We start from the raw sequence: 24,069 nt of genomic DNA on the forward strand, positions 1-24,069 counted from the left end.
ATTTTGGTGGGGAGGGGAACTCATAGATGAGAGATTTGGGGACATGAAGTGAACTGGCAACCCCTACTTTGATATATCAACTAGCTGTAAAACTTTGGGTAGAATCTACTGCTGGACCCTCACATTTCAAGGAGAAATGGTTTAAATATAATTTGCATTTCCCAGCTCTCACTTTAGTCCCTACAGGCACTGACATTGCCACTGTTCCTGACTATATCTATTCCTACCTACATGCTTTAAATATTTTCTATATAGTTAAATATTCATTCAGATTATAATTTTAATAGCAAAAGTCTCCCAATATATGTTTAATTTTTGCTGTTTACTGATAAAACTATGATGCTGATCCTTATAGTTGAATCTGTACAGATATCACCAGGATAAACCCTTACAGGTGGAACTGTGAAATTGCTGAGGTCATATTCCTTATTTTAGGTCTCTGATATATTAAACTACCCTCTAGGAAGGCTGTCATTTATTCAACAACTTCTGTGTCTATTTTTGTATAGTCTGGCCCAAATATAGTACTCTAAAACAATATATTATTCTAAAACAACTGAGCATGGTAGGCAAAATGGTACTTATTGTTTCTTTACTTTGCCTTTCTTTATTAGGAGAGGTTACACAGTTTCTTCATGTATTTGTTAACATATGTCTTCTGATTTACCTGTTCTTTTACTTTGCCCATTTTCTTACTGATTTGTAGGAGTAGTCAAAATAAAAATGGTTCAGTCTGTCCCCTGATATGCAATGACACTGGGTATGTAATAACATGAACTTAAGATCATCAGAGTTGTTGTTGGGACAGACAAAGGTGGAGGAGGATTCAGCTTTACAGAAACACTAGGTGACTTAGAGAAAATGATATACTCTGTTTAAAGGCAGTAGACAGCCCTAGCTGGCTTGGCTCAGTAAATAGAGCGTCAGCCTGCGGACTGAAGGGTCCCAGGTTCAATTCTGGCCAACGGCACATGCCTGGGTGGTGGGCTCAATCCCCAGTAAGGGGTGTGCAGGAGGCAGCTGATCAATGATTCTCTCTCATCATTGATGTTTCTATCTCTCTCTCCTCCCTTCCTCTATGAAATCAATAAAGAAATATATTTTAAAATAAAAGCAGTGGACAAAGAAAATAATATCGCTCATTATGATTCATGAGTATATAATATTTTAGTTATATTTTTGGTCAATGAGACTTGGCTTCAGGCACCTTGGCTTCCTCATCTTGGACTAATAACCATGACATGGCAGTACCACACTACCACTGCCATAAGCCCGCATAAACAGAAGATGTGTCCTATCAGCTAGCAGGGAGTTTGTCCATGACAGCAATGTTGTCAAAGATGTGAACACTTCTATCAGAGCTTAGGCTTGTGTTAATTTAACAGTCACATTACCATGTGGACGGGACTTGAACCACGATTCTTGAGCCTTCTAAACTGATTTGGGGGGCATAGGCTTCTTTATTTTCTATCTGTGCTGTGTCAACTACCACCTAAGAGAGAAAGAAATATATCGATCAGCATTCAGAGAGAAAAATGATTACAAACAAATCCCATACATGAACCTATCAATGCTAAGTGACTCTGGCAAGAACTATTTCCCTAGCAAAGCAGGTATGCAGAGGCCAGTCAGGGGCCCTATGGAGACAACAGTAGGTTATAAAGATGACTGAATACAGTAATATTTCAATAAACAGAAACCAACTTCTAGGTGTAGGATGTGCTGAACTTTGCAAGCACTTGAGGCACTTCTTCCAAACTATAAATGTTAGATAGGAACTGCTTTGTTTCCTTTACCTCAGTATTTTAATATTTATACACTTGAAAGGAGTAAAAACGCCACCAAAAAAAAAAAAAAAATCAAACCAATGCTTCAGAAAAGCCCATTTGTAATGACCGAAAACAAGCCAGAAGTGGATGAAGCTTTTCTTAAAGATCATTTTATTCTCAACCATCAATAAAAATAAAACTACTTCAGGAAAGATAAAGAACCAGCCCTTCCTTCAACGATTTCCTCTTATCTGGAGGACAGTCTTTAATATTACAGGATGATATCGTATCCTCCATAATTTAGAGTTTGATAAAGTGATGAATATATTTTCAAATAACTAAAATAACTTTAAGAAGAGAATCATAAAACACTTGAAAACCAAATCTGTGACATATCAGAAGGGTAAAGCAATGCAGAGATGTTTATTTCGATTCCAAACGCAGCTTTTGATGGAGCTCACTTCCACTGCTGTAAACAGAGTTCCCACAGCTGGTCTGCATGTCCTTTGGAAAAGACTTCCTGTCCAAGTAATAACCATTGTTGGACCAGGCAGGTGTTTCCTCTCTCCTCCCAACCCCAGAACCATAATCGAAAGGTTCTTTGTCAGCCACGTACAAAGGTGCCCTGAGATCAAGGGGTAAGGATCTATGAATAAGTTTCTGATCTTTGAATAACAATGGAACTTTTTCTTTTAAGCCTACAAAAAAGTTGTTGTTTTTGTAAGCCTACATGTCCTTCTGTCTTATTCTACACATTCCTTTCTGGAAACGGATTGCCATGGTTCTCCTAGCGTCAGCTCAATCTCCTAACCACAGTGGGCTACTCTGTTCATCAGCAGGGGGTCTCCTATACCGAGGAACAGATCCTAAAGGAAGTATACCTCCCCACCGTGGACTGGCCCTCAACAAGGCAGCACCATCCTGAGCTCAGCCGCCGAAGCCTTCACCCACATGAAACAAAGAACAGCACCTGCCCAACAGCTACTTTCATAAAGTAGGAATCAGACTAGGAAACAGTTCTTTAATTTTCTTAGTTATAATTAGCTTCTTTTAGCCTGACTGAAATGCTCTATCTTTTCAAATAGTCATTTAATCCAAGAAAGTAGAATCAAATACATAAGGTTATGTGAGTCAGCAGAGTCAAATAAAAAGCTAAATGGTGACTTCAGATATTGACCCCATCCAACTTTAGCAAAAGTTATTCTTCTCTCCAATGGCGATAAAGACTAGGCTTATTTCTGAGTTGACACTTATTTGATTGCTAAGAAGGAGACAGAGCTGGGATACAAAGTACTGGATGGGGGCATTACTTACACCATTGAGGTCTCTGAAAGGTGATATTTGAGCTGACATTAGGAAGACTGAGAAGAAGTGAGTCACATGATAATCAAAGCAACAGAAAGACATGCACTGAAGCTCCAGAACAGTCAGGTCAAGTCAAAGGACCCTATCAAATCATTACCAGTGGAATGGTTTCCTTAAAACGAGGAAAGCCTGCAACATCATTTTGCAACTAGGTTCCCTACCAATACATATTAAATATCTACCAAAAAACAAACAAATAAAAGGCTTTTTAATGCTACTCTTTCCTTACCTTTTCTATCTGGTCTAAACTCTGTAGCACCAAAAAACTTTTAAAGTTACTCAGTATTTTCACACATGCCTGCAACCCATCCTCACATGCTTGAAACATCATCGGTCTCTACTCTCTCTCCCCCATACATCACACATATTCACTCACCAGTCCAGCTTGGCCAAACAGCAGCTGTACGGCAGTCTTGCAGGCGCCCCGCCATGTGGATGGGCACACCTGGTTCAGTACTTCAGTTACAGGAAAATCATCCCTTGGTGTGATTCCATTATAGCAGCCTGCCTCCTTGATCAGTTGTAACATTGTATGCTATAGATTGATAACAAGAGTGTTCATATCTTAAGATAAAGTCACACAAGAATGTTCATATCTTAAAAATTTGTAGACTGAAATGCATTTACAAGTACACAATAGTCCTCAAAAGAAAAGTATTTTGTTTAAGTACCCCCAAATAATGAAATTTAATTTGTTAAGTGATTATCATCAGACACCCTCAGATTTTCTCAATCCCATAGAGGGAATGATTAGATGTATCACATGATTAATACACCTGTTGGTATTTCTATACTAGCACAAAATGCATTATCTAGCAATCTGATAATGGATACTGGTTGAGGAATTTTGAATTCTGAATTCCTCTAAATAAGGAGACAAAATCATCTGGTAGAAGTAAATACCAATGGAAATCTCAACTTTACTTTGGATTACCAAGTGGTCAGGTATGCAGACTCTGGAAACAGATTGCGTAAGTTCAAATTCCAATCTACTACTTTCTAGCTACGTGTCCTTGGGCCTTAGTTCTCCAGTGGGGTAAGGGTGATCATTTAAAAAGACGACACATGTGAAATGGTTGGCATAATAATGCTTGGCTCATGATGCTCCACAAATGGAAATAATTATTGCCATATTATGACAAGATTTCTCCTCTTATTTTTTCATGAAAGTCCAATGAAACATTAACCATAAACAGTATTTTATAATGTGCTTTCAAAAACCTTTATGTTAGACATTTGAACAAAATTACAAATAAAACTAACTTGACAAACGTCTCATTAAAAAAGTCACCATAGCCCTAATCGGTTTGGCTCAGTGGCTAGAGTCCCAGGTTTAATTCTGGTCAAGGGCATGTACCTTGGTTGCAGGCACATCCCCAGTAGGGGGTGTGTATGAGGCAGCTGATTGATGTTTCTCTCTCATCGATGTTTCTAACTCTCTACCCCTCTCCCTTCCTCTCTGTAAAAAATCAATATATTGCCAAAACCGGTTTGGCTTAGTGGATAGAGCATCGGCCTGCGGACTGAGGGGTCCCAGGTTCGATTCCGGTCAAGGACATGTGCCTGGGTTGCGGGCACATCCCCAGTGGGAGATGTGCAGGAGGCAGCTGGTGGATGTTTCTCCCTCATCAATGTTTCTAACTCTCTATCCCTCTCTCTTCCTCTCTGTAAAAATCAATAAAATATATTTTTAAAAAAATCAATATATTAAAAAAAAAGTCACCGTAGCCCAGCTGGCATGGCTGTGGTTGAGCATCAACCTATGAACCAGGAGGTCACAGTTCGTTTCCCGGTCAGGGCACACGCAGGGTTATGGGTTTGATACCTAGTGTGGAGCGTGTAGGAGGCAGCCTATCAATGAATCCCTCTCATCATTGATGTTTCTATCTCTCTCTCTCCCTCCCTCTCTGAAATCAATAAAAATATATATATTAAAAAAAAAGTCACCATAGCCCGGCCAGCCGTGTGGCTCAGTGGTTGAGCATTAACCCATGAACCAAGAGGTTTTTAGTTTGATTTCCGGTTAGGGCACATGCCTGGGTTGGGGGCTTGATCCCCAGTTGGCGGCATGCAGATCAATGTTTTTTTCTCTCATCAATGCTTCTATCTCTCTATCCTTCTCCCTTCCTCTCTAAAAACAATAAAAAAATATATATATTAAAAATAATAAAAAAGTCACCATAGGCCTGGCCAATGTGGCTCAGTTGGTTGGAGCATTGTCCCATACACCAAAAGGTTGTGGGTTAGATTCCCAGGCAGGGAACATATCTAGTTTGCGGGTTTGATCCCAGACTCTGATTGGGCATGTGTGGGAGGCAATCAATTGATGTTTCGATTGCTATTTCTCTCTCACTTTGATGTTTCTCTTTTTCTCTCCCTGCCCCCCTCTCTAAAAATCCTCCTTTGGGGGAGGATTAAAAAATAAAGTCACCATAGTTCACTTTTTAGATACCAGTTTATGGAGAAAGGTTAATGCCTTCTGCCCCGATCTATATTCTATATTCTTTAATCTATATTCTTAACAAGCCTTTAAGTTTCCTTGACAACTCTATTTTCAAGTTCACACCCGGTTGTTGGAACCCCATGGAAAGCTACCGTCTTAAGTTTCAGATTATCAGCGGCTGACTCGTTGAAGGAGACACCCTTCAGGAAGTGTGATCCGATCTGCACAGGGACAGTAGGAAGCTCACACTGCATGGGCTGCGGGGGTGTCTGCCTCCGCCCAGTTTGCTGTGCTTCTGCCTCGCTGCAGCAGCCCTGGAAGAGGTTTGGATGGGAGAGAAAGGGTGATCCACAGCTCATCTGTCCAGACACTTGGTTCACTTGGTGTGGCGAGACTGCCATGCCACAGCTTCCAAGAACTACCAGAAAGAAAAGTGTACCTGCAAACTGGCTTCAATTGCTTTTGGATTCAAGTGGAAACCAGCTTTCATTGCATATTCACAGTGGCCTAAGCTTTCCAGAGCTATTTTATATGCCTGCAAAGAAATAATTTTCAAAAATCAAGATTACAAAGCTTATAAAATGACAAAGTCCAATGAAAATAGAAATTTAAAATTTCTATAGTTTTTAAAACACTTAAGGCTAGCTACTATCATATTATTCTTTCCAATTGATTTAATATCACAATTGTAACTCCCTCCCTTGTTCCTATCCCTGAGGTATTGCTGTGCCAGCTCTGAAAAACTTACTTGCAAAGCACTGTCAATTTTTATGTTCAGTTCTTTTAACTGGTGCTCAGGAATTGCTGCACTTTGAGAACAGAAGAGCTGTTGAACTTCAATTCCTGCCAGGCGGCCATCACAGCCTCTTTCTCTTAGTCTAGATGTTGCCTGCAACATAAATAATTACTGGTAGGTAAAAGAGGATGCCGCAGACACTAGCAAAATTAAAAAGATAAAATACAAAAACAAAGGAAATAAAGCAAGAAATCATCTAAGCATTAGATATAAGCCAGACATTCCGAATTGGTTGTATTAAGTGGGCAGCCAGAAATTTTGAAAGATTCCAGCAAGCATCCTGAAGAAAACATAAACTTGACACAGCACCATCTTCTTTAAGAAACCCTGGAAAGCGGGCTGGTTTGGCTCAGTGGATAGAGCATCGGCCTGTGGACTGAAGGGTCCCAGGTTCGATTCCCAGTCAGGGCACATGCCTGAATTGTGGGCCCGATCCCGGGTAGGGGGCTTGCAGGAGGCAGCCAATCAATGACTCTCTCTCATCATTAATGTTTCTCTCTCTCCTAAAATCAATAAAGATATTATTTAAAAAAAAGAAAAAAACCCTGGGGGGGCGGGGAGAAAACCTTCCTGACCTGTTATTTGTTTTTTATATATAAAAAATATTTGCATTTAAAATTTCTCTGTTCTAGTAAGACAAATAATCTAGAATATTGGCATCTGGTGTTTCCAGAATAAAAAAAAGAATGTATATAGTTGGGTGTTCCTATATACTAAAGTAAAAAGTCATACCAATACAGAACAAGAAAAAAACAACACATCGGAACATTAAAGGAAAAACAGAGCTTTTGAAATATGCACAGAAAAATTAAATACTTACTACTCAGTCATTAAACATGTTTATGAAGAGTACATAAGAGAAAAAACAAGAAAAAACTAATCTGTTCCTTGTAAGGATAAAATGTAAGTTATGCCCTGGCTGGTTTGGCTCAATGGATAGAGAGTCGGCCTGAGGACTGAAAAGTCCCAGGTTTGATCCCGGTCAAGGGCATGTACCTTGGTTGTGGGCACATCCCCGGGGTGGGGGGGTGGGGTGTGTGTGTGTGTGTGTGTGTGCAGGAGGCAGCTGATTGATGTTTCTAACTCTCTATCCCTCTCCCCTCGTCTCTGTAAAAAGTCAATAAAATATATTTTTTAAAAAATGTAAGCTATGGTTCATGACTAGAGAATAAGAAAAATAAGTATCTGATTTATTAGCTGGGAGGAGAGCTTCAGGATGAACTCTCAATTCTCCAATGTCTATTTTTGTTGCAATAATATTAGTGCAACAAATAACATTTTTAAACAGTTTTGTTCTCTAGGTTAGTGTAAGAGTTTTAATGCTTAACAAAGTTGCAGGACTAAGGAAAAGTGGTGAGCAACTGTCTATATACTAGAGGCCAGGTGCACAAAATTGATGCACGGGTGTGGTCCCTAGGTGTGGCCAGTGATCGAAGCACAAGCGTCTGGCGTGGAAGGGCAGGTCCCAGCTGACCTCTGGGCCCTGGGCAGCACCTGGGCCCCCAGGCCCCCCACACCCCCCTCCACCTGGGTCACGGTCCCGAGTCCCCACGCCGAGATGTTGTGAGTGTAGCTGGATGCCGTGGGCCGGGGTGTAGTGTGAGCCTCTGAATCACCCAGCGGCACTGCATAGAAGCCAGGCAGGCAGCACGCTCTCTCCCGGTCGGCCTCACAGACCAGCTCCTGTGCGAACCCACTGGCCACTGGGAGCCCCACCGGTCCCTGTGGTACCAGTGGCTGCGGCTCGGCTCACCCGGAAAAGGCCGTGCAGGTGTGGGGTGGGCTCCTCGCGGACACCCGGCACCTGAGCACAGGGGCTTCCCTGGCATGTGAGCTCTGGTGTCCTGGGGGAGGGTAGCAGGAGGAGTGAGAGCGAGCTAGGATGATGCCCCGCATTCTCACCACACCTCTGTCTCCATCACCCCTGCCTCCAGGTAGCTGGCGAGAGGTCACAGCCCCCCGCCTGGGCACTGAGGGAGGTTGGTTGCTGCCACCCACCTCCAGTTCCACTTCCCAGCCCAGGGTCTGTTGGCCACTGGTTGCCATCTGCGGGGCAAAGGGTTGGGGCTGGGCCCCCTGTCCGACTCCCTCTGCCCCTGGGAGCTGGGTGGTGCCCCCCCTCGCCCCACTGGTTGCCATCTGCAGGGTGATTGGGCCCCACTGGCACCCGCCTAGGCCTGGCGCTGCCTGCTCACCTGCTCCACCATTCCGCCACGGTTCCACTCTCATCAGGGCCTATCAGGGCCAGCAGCGCCTCCACTGCCACCTGCTGCCAGCGCCGTGTGGCTGACATCTGCCATGTTCCGTGCCACCCCCTGGTGGTCAGCGCGCGTCATAGTGAGCGGTCATACTCCCGGTCAAACAATTTGCATATTAGGCTTTTATTATATAGGATATAAAAGTCTAAGCAACCATCGACCATCCACCCGGTAGCTATGACCCGCAATGACCACCAGGAGGCAGACACTCCGACCAGTAGAGGAGGGAGCCTGATTACTTGCAGAATTGGCTGTGGGTTCGGTTGCTGCTGGGGCACTGTCGGCCCCAAATCTGCTTCACCCACACCCTGGACCCAGAGAGGAGGGAGGAGGAAACCCAATTCCTCGTGGAACTGGCCGTGAGTTAGTTACTGCTGGGGCACTGTCCTGTGGGGACTGGGCCAAAACCAACTCTCCGACATCCCCCGAGGGGTCCCAGATTGTGAGAGGATGCAGGCCAGGCTGAGGGACCGCACCGGTGCACGAATCCATGCACTGGGCATCTACTAATGCTATAAAATTTCAAAGCAGAACAAAGTATTCCTGTATACCACTCCAAGCAGTCCCTGAACCTTAAGAGTCTCACAGTAACACAATTTGACGTTTTTAAAGAATCTTTCAATCAAATATTTCACCCACAAGGTCTTGTTAGGTGTCACTGAATAAACAGTGAAGTATAAAACTTGTAACCTATCATCTTGGAGCTGATAGCCTCATGGACCAACAAGGCACACAAATAAAACATTTAGCCCTGGCTAGTGTAACTCAGTTGGTTGGGCATTGTTCCGCGCACTGAAGGATTGCTGGTTCAATTCCTGGTCAGGGGCATGCAAGAGGCAGCCAATTGATGGTTTACTCTTACATCAATGTTTCTTTCTCTCTCTCCCTCTCTTCCTCTCTACAAATCAGTAAAAATATTTTAAGTAGATAAATAAATATATAAAACATTTAAAAATTAAAAACGGAGGCGTTGGCCGGGTAGCTCAGTTGCTTAGAGCATCGTCCTGATACGTGAAGGTTGCAGGTTTGATTCCCAGTCTTGACCACATAAGAATCAACCAGTGAATGCATAAATAGGAGGAACAACAGATTGTTTCTCTCTCTCTACAAAGACCAATGAATAAATAATAAAAAAGATATTTCTCTAAAAAAATTAAAAGTGGAGAAAAGCAATTGGACGGAAACAGAGACTGTAATACAGTGGTTCTCAACCTTCCTAATGCCGCGACCCTTTAATACAGTTCCTCATGTTGTAGTGACCCCCAACCATAAAATTATTTTCGTTGCTACTTCATAACTGTAATTTTGCTACTGTTATGAATCGTAATGTAAATATCTGATATGCAGGATGTATATTCATTGCTACAAATTGAACATAATTGAAGCATAGTGATTAATCACAAAAACAATATGTAATTATATATGTTTTCCGATGGTCTTAGGCGACCCCCGTGAAAGGGTCGTTTGACCCCCAAAGGGGTCGGTCGCTACCCACAGGTTGAGAACCGCTGCTCTAGAAGCTTTGCTGCACTGACCCTAGTTGCAGGCAGGCCCTTCCTCTGGGTTCCCATGCACCCCCATCACAGACCCTTAACCGGGTTTTGTAAGCCCTTTCTCCAACGAGGATGAGTAGAGGCTGTCACCCCATGCCTGGTGCATGTCTGACACAAAGTAGGCATTCTCTGTTAAATGCATGAACAAGCTATTGGTAACAGTTTAAAATTCTAAATAAGAAGGCTCTTTTAAGAACCCACAGGCAAAGGCCTCTCCTGCTTGAACACAGGGCAGCAATCTCCCCAAAGTCAGAGTTACCTCAGCAGCCCCCCTCCAGGATCGCACAGCTTCCTCCAGTTCAGGTGTGTGGCCCATGCCAGATAAGCTGCTGCTGCTCTTTTTTTCAGGCACAACCACCTCAGCAAAACAAGAGTGAGCCACTGGCTGGACCTTCTGTAATGCCTGGGTCAAAAACTGGAAATGGACCTGCACCACGGTCAGGAAACATCGCCCCAACACCTGTGAAAACAAGAGCCAGGCATTTTTAGATTATGGGTTGCTACTACGTTAGTGCAATAAATTCTCAGCCATCAATCTGAGTAGAAGGTAACAGCTAACTGGAAATCTGAAATTATATAGTTTAAATGTCATCATGCTTTAGACCAGGGGTGGGCAAACTTTTTGACTCGAGGGCCACAATGGGTTCTTAAACTGGACCGGAGGGCCGGAACAAAAGCATGGATGGAGTGTTTGTGTGAACTAATATAAATTCAAAGTAAACATCATTACATAAAAGGGTACGGTCGCTTTTTTTTTTTTTTTTTAGTATTCATTTCAAACGGGCTGGATCCGGCCCGCGGGCCGTAGTTTGCCCACGGCTGCTTTAGACAGTGGTTCTCAACCCTCTGGCCCTTTTAAATACAGTTCCTCATTGTGGTGACCCCCAACCATAAAATTATTTTCGTTGCTACTTCATAACTGTAATGTTGCTACTGTTATGAATCGTAACGTAAATATCTGATATGCAGGATGGTCTTAGGTGACCCCTGTGAAAGGGTCGTTCGACTGCCAAAGGGGTCGCGACCCACAGGTTGAGAACCGCTGCTGTAGAAGGATCTGCCTTTGTTCTCATCTTTACATCTGGGTGCCTGATGCCTACAAGTCAACCAAATAGCAAGCCCCAAGGTTCATAGGCACCTTCCAACTTCTCACGCCTCCATTCCTGTTCTCCACCCCCCCTCATCTGGACTCTGGCTCACATTAACCTGCCTGTCTGTGAGCTCTGGCTAAACCAGAGCAACCCACAATTCCAATTATATCTACACAGCACTCTGAAGGCAGAGCAAAAGCCATGTGGTTAAAAATCTGAAAAGTCAAGTTTTACTCTAAGAAGACATTCCATTGGAAATAGAATCCAAAGATACAGGTTACTTTGGTAACAGTGTTACTAACATAGTTTTTAACATAGCTTTATGTCATACTTCTACTCTTACGCAACAAAGCTGACAGACCAGTCTTCTAGGAGTCAACAAAACCTACTGGACAATTTCATTTGTTAGTACAGCAGAAACCCTCACCTGATCCATGTTAGTAATTGGTTGGTTGATGAAGTAGTCCATTAAAGTAGGAAACTTATTTTAAAAATACCATATACATAACACTACCTTAACATATACTATTAATATGTAACTATAGAGGCCCGATGCACAAAATTTGTGCACGGGTAGGGTCCCTAGGCCTGGCCAGCAATCAGGGCTGATTGAGGCCTTCCAGCTGCCGGCCAGGGCCTTCCTTCATTCCGCACCGTCCCCTGGTGGTCAGTGCACATCATAGCGAGTGATCAAACTCTCGGTCAAACTCCCCAGGGATGCTCTGCATATTAGCGTGTGTATGTAAATCCAGGGGACACTTTGCATATTAGCTTTTATATAGATAGATAATGATGTATATACTAAAAATACTACATAACACAAACATTTTAAGATATGGATGTGTATTTATCTACAAGCCTTTGGCACTTGCTAAAGCTTTTCTCTGGGGCACCAGCCTTTTCTCCCTGGTCCTTGAAGCTTTGCTGCTCTGTTCCTAGCTGCAGACAGGCCCCTTCCTCTGGGTTCCCATGCTGGTCCCCGTTTCCTTGCTTGAGTTAATCTCAGCTACAAGGTGTTCTCTAGGATTAACTATTTCTTTTTCTTTAAAGGAGAGCAAGAACTTGCCACTTAAAAAGCAACTTGAGCAGAGACCCTCCAGGTTACTAATATTTCCCCTAATCTTTTACATTTGTTTTATCCATACCAAATTTGAGAACAACAAAAACTTTTGCCACTTTTATCATGTACCATACATTCACTTTTTTTTTTTCATAGAATGTATTGCAAATTTCACTGGCTTACATAGGAGGTTACTTAAAAAATGTACTTCACTGAGTTTGCAATTTATCCAACTGGCAGGGGCACAGGTGAGAGGGGCCATTCACTGCCAGCACTCAGTGAACGAACTGCCTTGGGAAGGTGGTGAATGTTGGGGAATAGTGTCCACTGCCTTTTACAAGGAACTAAAATCTTATGAAACAATGGAATTGTCCAGTAGGTTTTGTTGGCTCCTAGAAGACTGGTCTGTCAGCTTTGTTTTGTAAGACCCCAATGCTGTCCCTTGGAGCAGCCAAAAATAAGACTTAAATGTGGACTGCTCACTTCCTAGTGCACATTTCAGATGCCTGTCTGTGAGCTCCTGTTCCACTAGTCAAAGAGTTCTGCTTCCTGGAGAAAGAGACTCAGGGAAGTTCCCATGGTGACACTTAATCCCTCTGAATTATTTTTCCTGGTGGAAATCATTAGGACCAAACTAAAACAAATCTCATACCAAAGTAGCCACCCTCTATAGTAAACAATCAGAATTACAGGCTAAACTACAGGTATGGGTTTCTACTCACAAACCTCCCTCAAAGTTATACCCCATCAATGATCTGTGTCAGATGGGGCAGGGTGAGGGACACACAGGAAGTAGACTTAGCAGCCTACAGACATGAGACATGAATAAAATAAAAGGCATTTAATTTGTACCATACATAACAGCCAGCTTTAATTGAACACTCAGTATGCATTTCTCCTATGTTAAAGGTATCACATGGATCACTGAACTTAATCCTGGCAACAACTGCATAAGGTCAGTCCCATTTTACAGACAATAAGGCCAAGACACAGAAAGGTTTAAACTTTGTCAAGGGAACACAAACTGAAAATGGCGGAGTGGTCACAAGACTCAAATGCCTGTGCTTAGCCAGTGTTTCCCACTGCCTTCAACAGGCTCTAAACAACTGGATACAGCTGTGGGCTGGATGCACTGCACTGAGACCAGGGACATGACAGAAACTCCACCTTAACTGGCATGCACCAGAATGAGGGTGTCCTGAAGCTCCACACGGTACAAACACAGGAGGAGGGGAGCTGGGTCCTCAGGCATACAAACTCTTCCTCCTCCTTCCTCAGTTTCTTGGCAGGCTATGGCAAAGGGAGGAGGAGGGGCAGTGGAGGTGTCATGCACCTTGTACTCTGGGGTCACACTCTTACAGCTTTAGACCAATTCAATCGAGTCATTCATTTTCCCAACAATATGTTGTATGTAAATGCCTGAGGTGTATGTACAAAGCACAAAAAAAAAGGCCAGAAGATACTACAAGACAGACAATGAGCAAATCCCTGTCCTCATGAGAGTTTTACCGTCTAATGGTGGGGAAGAAGTCAATAAGTAGATAGGCAAAGCCAGGGCTACTGGAGGAGAAATGCTAAAGGGCGAAGTGGGAAGGAAAAGGCTCTCTGAAGAGAGAACCAAGGGAACAGAGTGAGTTACCCTACCCTCTTCTAAAAGGAACAATTCAGGGAAAGGGCTCTGAAGGCCTGATGCAGGGTGCAGAATAGGGCATTTCCTGACAGTGCTGGTCAATGGCAGGATGGGAGCATCCTCTCACTGTGAGTGGAAGAATGGAGAAAGGAGGAGGGTGCTGCTGGAGGAATAGTGTGGGGAGAGATGCTGCAGTTTCAAAAGGCAGACATTTGGCCCTAGCCGGTTTGGCTCAGTGTATAGAGCGTTGGCCTGTAGACTCAAGGGTCCCAGGTTCGATTCTGGTCAAGGGCATGTACCTTGGTTGCGGGCACATACCCAGTAGGGAGTGTGCAGGAGGCAGCTGGTCAATGTTTCTCTCTCATCGATGTCTAACTCTCTATCTCTCTCCCTTCCTCTCTGTAAAAAATCAGTAAAATATGTATTTTTTTAAAAAGGCAGACATTTGCTATGTTGTCTCCATTAACCTACTACATATTTGACCTTGGATGAATTATTTAATCTAAATTTCTTCCCTTGTAAGGACTGATGAGAACAAGAACTAAGTCCTTCCCTCCTCCTACCCATGATACATGGAGTGTCAATGTAAATATGTTTGTGACAAAATATTTGTGTTGTAAGCAATTCATTAAAAGCCAATCAAACCAATAATTACACTGGACCTTAAAAAAGCCCATTTCACAGAATATCTGTTCTAAGTTTGCATAAATTAACAGATGCATAAACAGCATATCCAGAGAGAGGATAGAGCTCAACCTTCAGCCTGCCTCTACCCATCTTTTCTATACACATCTGTCTTCGCCCACCTCCCCTGCTGTAACAGACCCCACACTGCTTGGGCTCTTCCTGAGAAACCTGGAAGGAAATATAGACTCTAAAGTTATGAACATGGAAGCGTGTGACCCCAGGGCAGCGGATGGCTGTTTTTCACATGGAGAAAGTTTCCTGGACTGCAGTATTCAGTGAGGTTGCAGAACAGATGTGGCAAGCAGGGGAACAAATGAGCAGAGTGGTCAAAGAGAGAGACATTTGAATTTAAAATGTCAGTGGAGCTATAGTTACAGGTCTTATTAACAATTACCATTTATTGAAGGATTAATCCATACCAAGCATTTTATATGCAGTGAAGCAACTCTGTGGGGTGACAACGCTTCATCCATTTACAGATGACACCACTGAGGCTTACAGAGAGAAACCTGATGTGTAGTAGAGGTCCAGTGTCAGGTCTGTTTGACTCCAAAGGCTGTATTTCTAACCACAAGGCTGCTCTGTCTTCCTATGACAACAGTGGGTGGATACTAAGAAGAGGAGAGGAACCCTGACATCCTCCATATACTCAGACCATGGGGATGGGAATGCATGCAGACTGAAAGGCATAGCTCTGTCTTCATGAAGACAGTGGGAAAGGGATTGGGGCAAAAATAACAAGTGGGGTGGCCTGTGGTATTCCTGTGTGGCATGAGCCTCACATTTTTTTAAATTTATATTTTATTGATTTTTTACAGAGAGGACGGGAGAGGGATAGAGAGTTAGAAACATCGATGAGAGAGAAACATCGATCAGCTGCCTCCTGCACACCCTCTACTGGGTATGTGCCCTTGACCGGAATCGAACCGGGGACCCTTAGTCCGCAGGCTGACGCTCTATCCACTGACCCAAACCAGTTAGGGCGAGCCTCACATTTTATGATCTCCACAGCAGAGAACAGCTGTGAAGACTGGATGGAAAAAGCAATGATAAACAGGGCGAAGGCACCTGGGGCTTGGAAAAAGAGCAGCTTCTCCTGCCTCGTAAGAAATTCCCAACCCCAAAACATCTGTTCAGTCCTTCAGTACATCAGTCTCATTTAAAATTTAAGAAAAAAGCAATTGGATTTAATCTTACTCTTGGCATTTGCATTTAAAAAAATAAATCAATTCACCCCAAATTGATGGAATTTCAGATACAGGCCATTATCAGACTTTTGCATTAGGAGAAACCTTTGGGTGTGACTTACATTCCTCATAAAGGCCCAATTCCTGAGTATAGACAACCAGTGACCCTTCCCCTTGTGCCTCCATGGAACATTTTGGATTATAAACATCAATCCAGGATCTGCTAAAATGAGACCAACTTTCCTGGGAATCCCTGATGGAGGAGAGAAAGGGTATGAATTTGCTTTCCCATTCCCCTGTATATGTACAAGATTTGCTGCTAAGGGTGTTGTGTTTATGGACATAATCAGAAAACCTTTTCTTTTGATAATTTTTTGTTGTTAATTCTCACTCGAGGATATTTTTCCATTGATTTTTCAGAAAGGCTGGAAGGGAGGAATGGAAGGAGGGAGAGAGGAAGAGAAAAAAATCATGTGAGAGAGATACATCAATTGATGGCTCCCATACACACCCCTATTGGGGCCAGGGATTGAACCTGCAATCCAGGTACATGCCCTTGACCAGGAATCAAACCCAAGACCCTACAGTCTGCGGGCCACCTGGCTAGGGCCTTTTTGGTAATTTTTATACTTTATTAATTAAAACAGGTTTTAGTTTAAGGTCATCCTATTTTGAGCCCCAAAAGACCATCTTTTCCACACCACCATAATTTTGGAAGATCTACTCAACTTTACTTCCTAGAATATTTCAAAAAAATATTTTAAAATATATTGTTATTGATTTCAGAGAGGAGAGAGGGAGAGAAATATAAATGATGAGAGAGAATCATTGATTGGCTGCCTCCTGCATGCTCCCTACTGGGGATCGAGCCCGCAACCAGGGCATGTGCCCTTTACTGGAATTGAAACAGGGACCTTTCAGTCCGCAAGCTGACGCTCTATCCACTGGGCCAAACCAGCTAGGATCAAGTACCCGAGGCCACACCATCTACCACACACCTGTGATCTTCACCTCAATACACACAGTGTCTCACTAAGTTCATTTTCTGCTCAACCTCACTTAACAATTTATCTTTTTCAATCCCAGCAGAGTGAAGAAGTAAAACTGTCCTATATGCCATAGTGTCAAACATTTCCAGGGATTCTAGCACTTATTTTTCATCAGTTTAAAAGTTGCAAGTGAATGAAACGAAGTCAATTCAAATTGGTTGCTTTAATTAGAAATTCCAAAGTCATTCAATCATTTATTTCTCTTCAATCCTCAGACCTCAAACATTACTTTGTTTCCAAGTGTCATCAACCTCGCTCTTCTATTATGACAATTCTAGAGTCATTACACAATGACCTAAACAAAAGACCAGAACTTGATACAAAGATCTAAATGTGTCTTCAGAGAGACAGAGAAGTGGACCATGCATGGACTGTGCAAAGTGCCTTATGAAGATTAGATGACAGTACGAGAATGTAAAAAAAAAGCTTATGGAAACTAACATGTATAGTCTGACCTAAAAACCGATTACAGTGTTTAAATATTTACAATTAAAAGAGCAACGAAAAAGACAATAACAAAGATCTCTTTGCAGTCAGTATTGACTTAGCGCATAAAGAAGTTGCCATGCTATGTTTAGGAGAAAGAAGGAAGAAAAACTAACACATGCCCAAGGGTGGCTGAGCCAACACCAAATGCTAGTCATTCAGACAAAATTATATTCTGCCCCTGGACATGCTGCTTTACTGCTGGTGAAAATATCAACAGATGGTTTCTGAACTCCTACTTAATGTGCCAAGCACTGTGGTACACAAAACCTTTTACATCAATAATATATATTCACTGCAAATAAATCGGGGAAAAAGATCAGCTACATACATAAATGTACCAAATATTACTAAATAGAATAACCACTGATTTACATATTTTTATATAGCCTACATTTGTATCTATAGATGGAAAAACGAAATCATGTTGTGTATTGTTTTATGGCCTGCTTTGCAAAATAAAATACATATGTCAAAAATGTATTACCATATTTCAGCTACACTGTTATAAATCTTTTTTTTAAAATATATTTTATTGATTTTTTACAGAGAGGAAGGGAGAGAGATAGAGAGTTAGAAACATCGATGAGAAACATCGATCAGCTGCCTCCTGCACATCTCCTACTGGGGATGTGCCCGCAACCCAGGTACATGCCCTTGACCGGAATCGAACCCGGGACCTTTCAGTCCGTAAGCCGACGCTCTATCCACTGAGCCAAACCGGTTTCGGCACTGTTATAAATCTTAATTAGAATAATTATAAAATATCATCCAGGACATGAATAAGTTAAATGCAACTTAAGGTAACTAGGTGCCCATTAATTATAGTAGAAGAGCAAATTAATACTGTGGGTTTATATAGGGCAGGGATAAAAATATATTTAAGTCACCCAGACAGCATGTGGCCTAGGAGCCTACTAGAATTTAGAAAACTCTTGTTGACATGAGTGTATTTTTGATTAAAAATTGTCACTTCCATCAAGAAGAAATTACTAAAATATCTCAATTGCTAAACTAAAAAGGAAAAAGGAATTCATTTGACTCCATAAACATTATCTTCATCACTTGGGAGAGGGGCTCTCTCTGCATCTTATTTATTTTTAGTTTTTTTTAAAAATTGTTTTATTGCTTAAAGTATTACAGAGAGTATTATATATGTCTTCTTTTTTTTTCTCCCCTTGACCTTCCCCTAGCCTCCCATGCCCCCTAGTGTCTTGTGTCCATGGGTTATGCTTATATGCATGCATACAAGTCCTTCGGTTGATCTCTTACCCACCCCTCCAACCCTCCCTGGCCTTCCCGCTGTAGTTTGACAGTCTGTTCGATGTTGCTCTGCCTCTGTATCTATTTTTGCTCATCAGTTTATAATGGTCTTAATTATCCATAAATGAGTGAGATCATGTGGTATTTTTCCTTCATTGACTGGCTTATTTCACTTAGCATAATGCTCTCCAGTTCCATCCATGCTGTTGCAAATGGTAAGAATTCCTTTTCACAGCAGCATAGTATTCCATCGTGTAGATGTACCACTGTATTTTAATCCACTCATCTGTTGATGGGCACTTAAGTTGTTTCCAGATCTTAGCTATGGTGAATTGTGCTGCTATGAACATAGGGGTGCATATATCCTTTCTGACTGGTGTTTCTGTTTTCTTGGGATATATTCCTAGAAGCGGGATCACTGGATCAAATGGGAGTTCCATTTTTAACTTTTTGAGGAAACTCCATACTGTCTTCCACAGTGGCTGCACCAGTCTGCATTCCCACTAGCAGTGCACGAGTGTTCCTTTTTCTCCACATCCTCTCCAGCACTTGTTGTTTGCTGATTTGTTGATGATAGCCATTCTGACAGGTGTGAGATGGTACTTCACTGTTGTTTTGATTTGCATCTCTCGGATGATTAGTGATTTTGAGCATGTTTTCATATGTCTCTTGGCTTTCTGAATGTCCTCTTTTGGAAAGTATCTATTTAGGTCCTTTGCCCATTTTTTGATTGGATTGTTTATCTTCCTTTTGTTAAGTTGTATGAGTTCCCTATAAATGTTGGAGATTAAACCTTTATCGGTGATAACATTGGCAAATATGTTCTCCCATGCAGTGGGCTTTCTTATTGTTTTGTTGATGGTTTCTTTTGCTGTGCAGAAACTCTTTATTTTGATGTAGTCCCATTTGTTTATTTTCTCCTTAGTTTCCAATGCCCTAGGATCTGTATCGGTGAAGAAACTGCTTCGGCATATGTCTGCGATTTTGTTGCCTTTGGATTCCTCTAGTATTTTTATGGTTTCCTGTCTTACATTTAAGTCCTTTATCCATTTTGAGTTTATTTTTGTGTATGGTGTTAGTTGGTGGTCTAGTTTCATTCTTTTGCATGTATCTAAAAATATGGAACGCTTCACGAATTTGCGTGTCATCTTTGTGCAGGGGCCATCCTAATCTTCTCTGTATCATTCCAATTTTAGTATACGTCCTGCCGAAGCAAGCACTCTCTCTGCATCTTAGGTGATATGCCACTAGATGCCTCTCAGGTGTTACTTCACTAAATACAAATCACCATCCCCATTTGACTGGGATACTCCCAGCCACTTTTATTCACATGGTAATCCAACTAGTGATAACGGTGGCAAGTCTTGGGCTGAGGTAGGGAAGGGTCTCACATCTCCTCTCAGCAGCATCTGAAATACTTGCTTCCCTGGGCTTCTAATAGACACTGCACTTGCTCCACTTTCTTCCTCTCTCTTTGGCTGTTCCTTCTGCACCTTCCTTGGCTGCTTCCTATTCATTTCCTGACCTCTAAATGAGCCCCAGGACTCACTGGTCCTAGATTCCCCCTTTGTTTCTCTAGCCACATTCACTTTCTTGATGACCTCACCCAGGATCGTTTTAGAGCTTTAAATACTTCAGGGGTCCTCAAACTTTTTAAACAGGGGGCCAGTTCACTGTCCCTCAGACCGTTGGAGGGCCGGACTCCAGTTTAAAAAAAAACTATGAACAAATTCCTATGGACACTGCACATATCTTATTTTGAAGTAAAAAAACAAAACGGGAACAAATACAATATTTGTATTTACACGTGGCCCGCGGGCCGTAGTTTGAGGACCCCTGTACTATCTACTAACTGATGGTTCTCAAATTCACATCTCCAGTCTGGACCTCAGTCCCGAACTCCAAAACTATATATTCAATTATCTATTTGACATCACCTCTTGGATGTCTAAAAGGCACTGCAGACTTATTATTCTAGATTACCCTTCCCCACTGCTCCCCATCTCAGTATATAGCACAGTGATGAAAAACCTTTTGAGCTCGGCGTGTCAGCATTTTGAAAAACCCTAACTTAACTCTGGTGCCAGGTCACATATAGAAACTTTTTGATATTTGCAACCATAGTAAAACAAAGACTTATATTTTTGATATTTATTTTATATATTTAAATGCCATTTAACAAAGAAAAATCAACTGAAAAAATGAGTTCGCTGTCACCTCTGACACGCATGTCATAGGTTCGCAATCACTGATATAGCACTACCAGTGATCCAGGTGCTCATGTCATAAACCCTGGAGTCATCTTTGACTCCGCCCCCCCCCCCCCCCAGAAAACTGGAGTTCTCGCTCTTCTCTTCCCTAGAGGCTACTTTCCACACAGGAAGCCTTATATAACAGAAATCAGATTATTTCACTCCCCTGCTCAAAATCTTCTGATGCCTTTCTATTACAATCAGAATAAAATCCAAATTCCTCATTGTGTCCTACAATATCCTACATTGTCTGGCCCCTTACTATTCTCCGAACTTATTCCTATCCCTCTTTTCTCTGCTCTTGCCACACTGGCCTTCTTGCTTTTCTCAATAATTTTAAGAACAGCCCCAGTCTCAAGTCTTTTGTACAAGCAATTCCCACTATTTCAGGGTTTCTCAACTTTAGCACTATTGTCATTTGAGGTCAGAGAATCCTTTGTTGTGTGTTGTTGGGAGCACTGGTTGGGAGATGCAGCCACCACAATCACTCAGATCACAGTATTTTGAATAAATTTTGAAATCTTTGTTAAAAAAAAAAAAAAAAGAGCAGAGTAGTCCCTTCCTCCTTGGACTTCTGAGACATCAGTAACTGCATAAGAGCGTGAATGTGGCAGCAGAGGAAAGCTTTTGAGCATCCAGGTATCTATTTTGCTGTAGGACTAAAATACAACTGGAAGCACTACAAAGAAGAGAAATATCTAGACTCCACCTTCTCAAAAAAATTAGAATAAAAAATAAGATAAATCTAAGAGCTTTGTGCTCCTGCAAACTTAGGCCTTTCATGATCTGAGGCCTGAGTCTGGTTACCTAATGTTCCATACTTTATGAAGAAACATCACCCCACCATGGGTGTACATGTGTTAAGAACTGGGGAGAGGAAAAGTATTGGTCAGAAGTCAAGAAAGAAACTGAAGGACCTAAAAGATGATAAAAATTGTTCCCAAAACACACAGTGAGTCAGTGAAATTCTAATTTCCTCATATGCAAGTCCAATATTTTTCACTCTATCATATTCCTCCTTCAAACCATTCTGAGTCACATGAATTTTTTGGTTTCCCAATGCATATAAAAGTTATGTTTACACTATACTGAAGCCTATTAAGTGTGCAATAGCATTATGTCTAAAAAAATGTCATACCTTTATATGCTGCCAAAGTGAACACATACACCTTAATTTTAAAGACACCTTATCACTAAAAAATGCTAAATATCACTTAAGCCTTCTGCAAGTCATAATCTTTTTGATGATGGAGAGTCTTACCTCCAATTTGTGAAAAAAAAAAAAAAAAAAAAAAAAGCAATATTTGCAAAGCACAAAATGAGGTATGTCTAAATATTAAAACTTATGGCCAACACAACAAGATATATAACTACTGGAAGGGAATAGACATATGCAGATGACATAACTACATATACCAAAATAATAGATATTAGTATTGAGTTCAGTCACATAGCAGGAGAAAAGATAAAATTATAAAAATCTATAATATTTCTATATTATAGATAAAACGTTTAAATATTATTTCACTCATTACAGCACCTAAAATATAAATAACTTAATAATTTTAAGAATACACACTCACTAGAAAGAAAACTGGAAATTTACTAAGAGACATTACAGAAGCTTCACAGAAAAACCTAATAAACTGCTAAAATCCTAAAAAACAAAACAACTTAGCCAAACGTACCCAGGTCCTAACTATGTTTCTCATCCTCTAACCCTCGCCAGCTGGCACTTGCAGTGTGCCTCCCACATCGAATCCTTGTTGCTTTGAATGCAGCCCCTCAGGAAATCACTGTCGCTGCTCTGACTGTAACCCAGCCCCAGGAGTGGCCAATCAGTGGGTTAATTTCACCCTTCTGGCCACAGGGTCCAAAGATAAGGAAGTGACCTAAGCCAAGCCAACCACATTAGTTTGGAACTTTCGTTAGAATCTCCGGAAAAGCAGAGGTGCTCTTTCGGCTGAGTTGTTGGGGACTCTGCCATGGAGACAGAAGTCTGCCTGGAAATGAAGGCCGAGAGAAGAGACCAAGGCTGAGTCTGTGCAGTACTGAGTGAGCCCCCAGATGCAACCACAAACAAAGAACTTACTTTCTTTAGTTTCACAGGTAAATACAACAGTCCCCCCTTTATCCAAAGGGGATAGTTCTAAGATCCCCTAGTAGAAGCCTGAAACCGCAGATAGTACTGAATCCTATTTACACTGTTTTTTTCCTATACATTATACCTATGATAACGTTTAATTTATAACTTAGACATAGTAAGAGATTAACTTAATAAAACAGAACAATTATAATAACAGTAACTGTAATAAAATTTAGGTGAATGTGGTCTCTCTCACAGTATCTCACTGCACTGTATTCACCTTTCTTCTTATGTGAGATGATAAAATACCTATATGAGAAGATGAAGTGAGGTGAATGACACAGACATCGGGACTTCGCTAAAATGGACATTCTCACAAACAAGCACTTGATGGCGTCTCTTTGGCATACCCGAATTGCCAGCATCACCGTCTTGTGCTTTGGGGCCATTATATAGTATTATAAGGGTGACTTGAACATAAGCTCTGTGAGACCACACACTCCGTCTGATAACCAAGATGCTTACTAAGTGATTAATGGGCAGGTAGCATATAAAGTGTGGATACTCTGGACAAAGGGACGATTCACATACCAGACAGGATGGAGCAAGAAGGCAGGAGATTTCATCAGACCACTCAGAATGATGTGCAATTTAAAACTTGTGAATTTTTTATTTTCCATGTAATATTTTGGACAAAGGTAACTGAAATTGTGGAAAGTGAAATCATGTATAAAGGGGACTACTATACTAGCACATTGTTTTGCTAAGAGGTACTACAGTGCTACAATCAAGAGTTTGTACTTTTGTACACAAAAGTCTAGATCTGCCATAAGACTTTTGATAAATTGCTTAATTTCTCCATACCTCAGTCTCCACATCAACAAAATAGGAATATGAATAGTACCTAACTCATAAGGTTATTAATAGAATTCAGTATGTTAATGTGTATAATCTCATCAAAATATGATGACGGGCCCTAGCTGGTTTGGTTCAGTACATAGAGCAGTGGTTCTCAACCTTCTGGCCCTTTAAATACAGTTCCCAACCATAAAATTATTTTCGTTGCTACTTCATAACTGTAATGTTGCTATTGT

At 41.7% G+C, this 24,069-nt stretch overlaps 1 protein-coding gene and 1 non-coding gene across 4 annotated transcripts in view; both read right to left on the reverse strand.

Annotated features, from left to right (window-relative positions):
• Positions 1-24,069, reverse strand: part of GARRE1 (granule associated Rac and RHOG effector 1) — a 57,893-nt gene that overhangs the window by 19,802 nt on the left and 14,022 nt on the right. For all 3 annotated transcript variants that reach the window (XM_036345991.1, XM_036345992.1, XM_036345990.1), the window contains 6 exons: positions 10,444-10,644; positions 6,326-6,466; positions 6,017-6,112; positions 5,730-5,891; positions 3,511-3,669; positions 1,395-1,492 (listed from right to left, as the gene is read on the reverse strand). In XM_036345991.1, coding sequence (XP_036201884.1) covers positions 1,395-1,492; positions 3,511-3,669; positions 5,730-5,891; positions 6,017-6,112; positions 6,326-6,466; positions 10,444-10,644 — 857 coding nt within the window. The remainder of the gene's footprint in view (positions 1-1,394; positions 1,493-3,510; positions 3,670-5,729; positions 5,892-6,016; positions 6,113-6,325; positions 6,467-10,443; positions 10,645-24,069) is intronic.
• On the reverse strand, positions 19,751-19,855 carry LOC118674896. Its single transcript, XR_004973742.1, has one exon. It is a non-coding gene; the product is annotated as a U6 spliceosomal RNA (small nuclear RNA).

The sequence above is a fragment of the Myotis myotis genome, unplaced genomic scaffold, assembly GCF_014108235.1.
Source record: "Myotis myotis isolate mMyoMyo1 unplaced genomic scaffold, mMyoMyo1.p scaffold_m19_p_19, whole genome shotgun sequence".
Taxonomy (NCBI): domain Eukaryota; kingdom Metazoa; phylum Chordata; class Mammalia; order Chiroptera; family Vespertilionidae; genus Myotis; species Myotis myotis.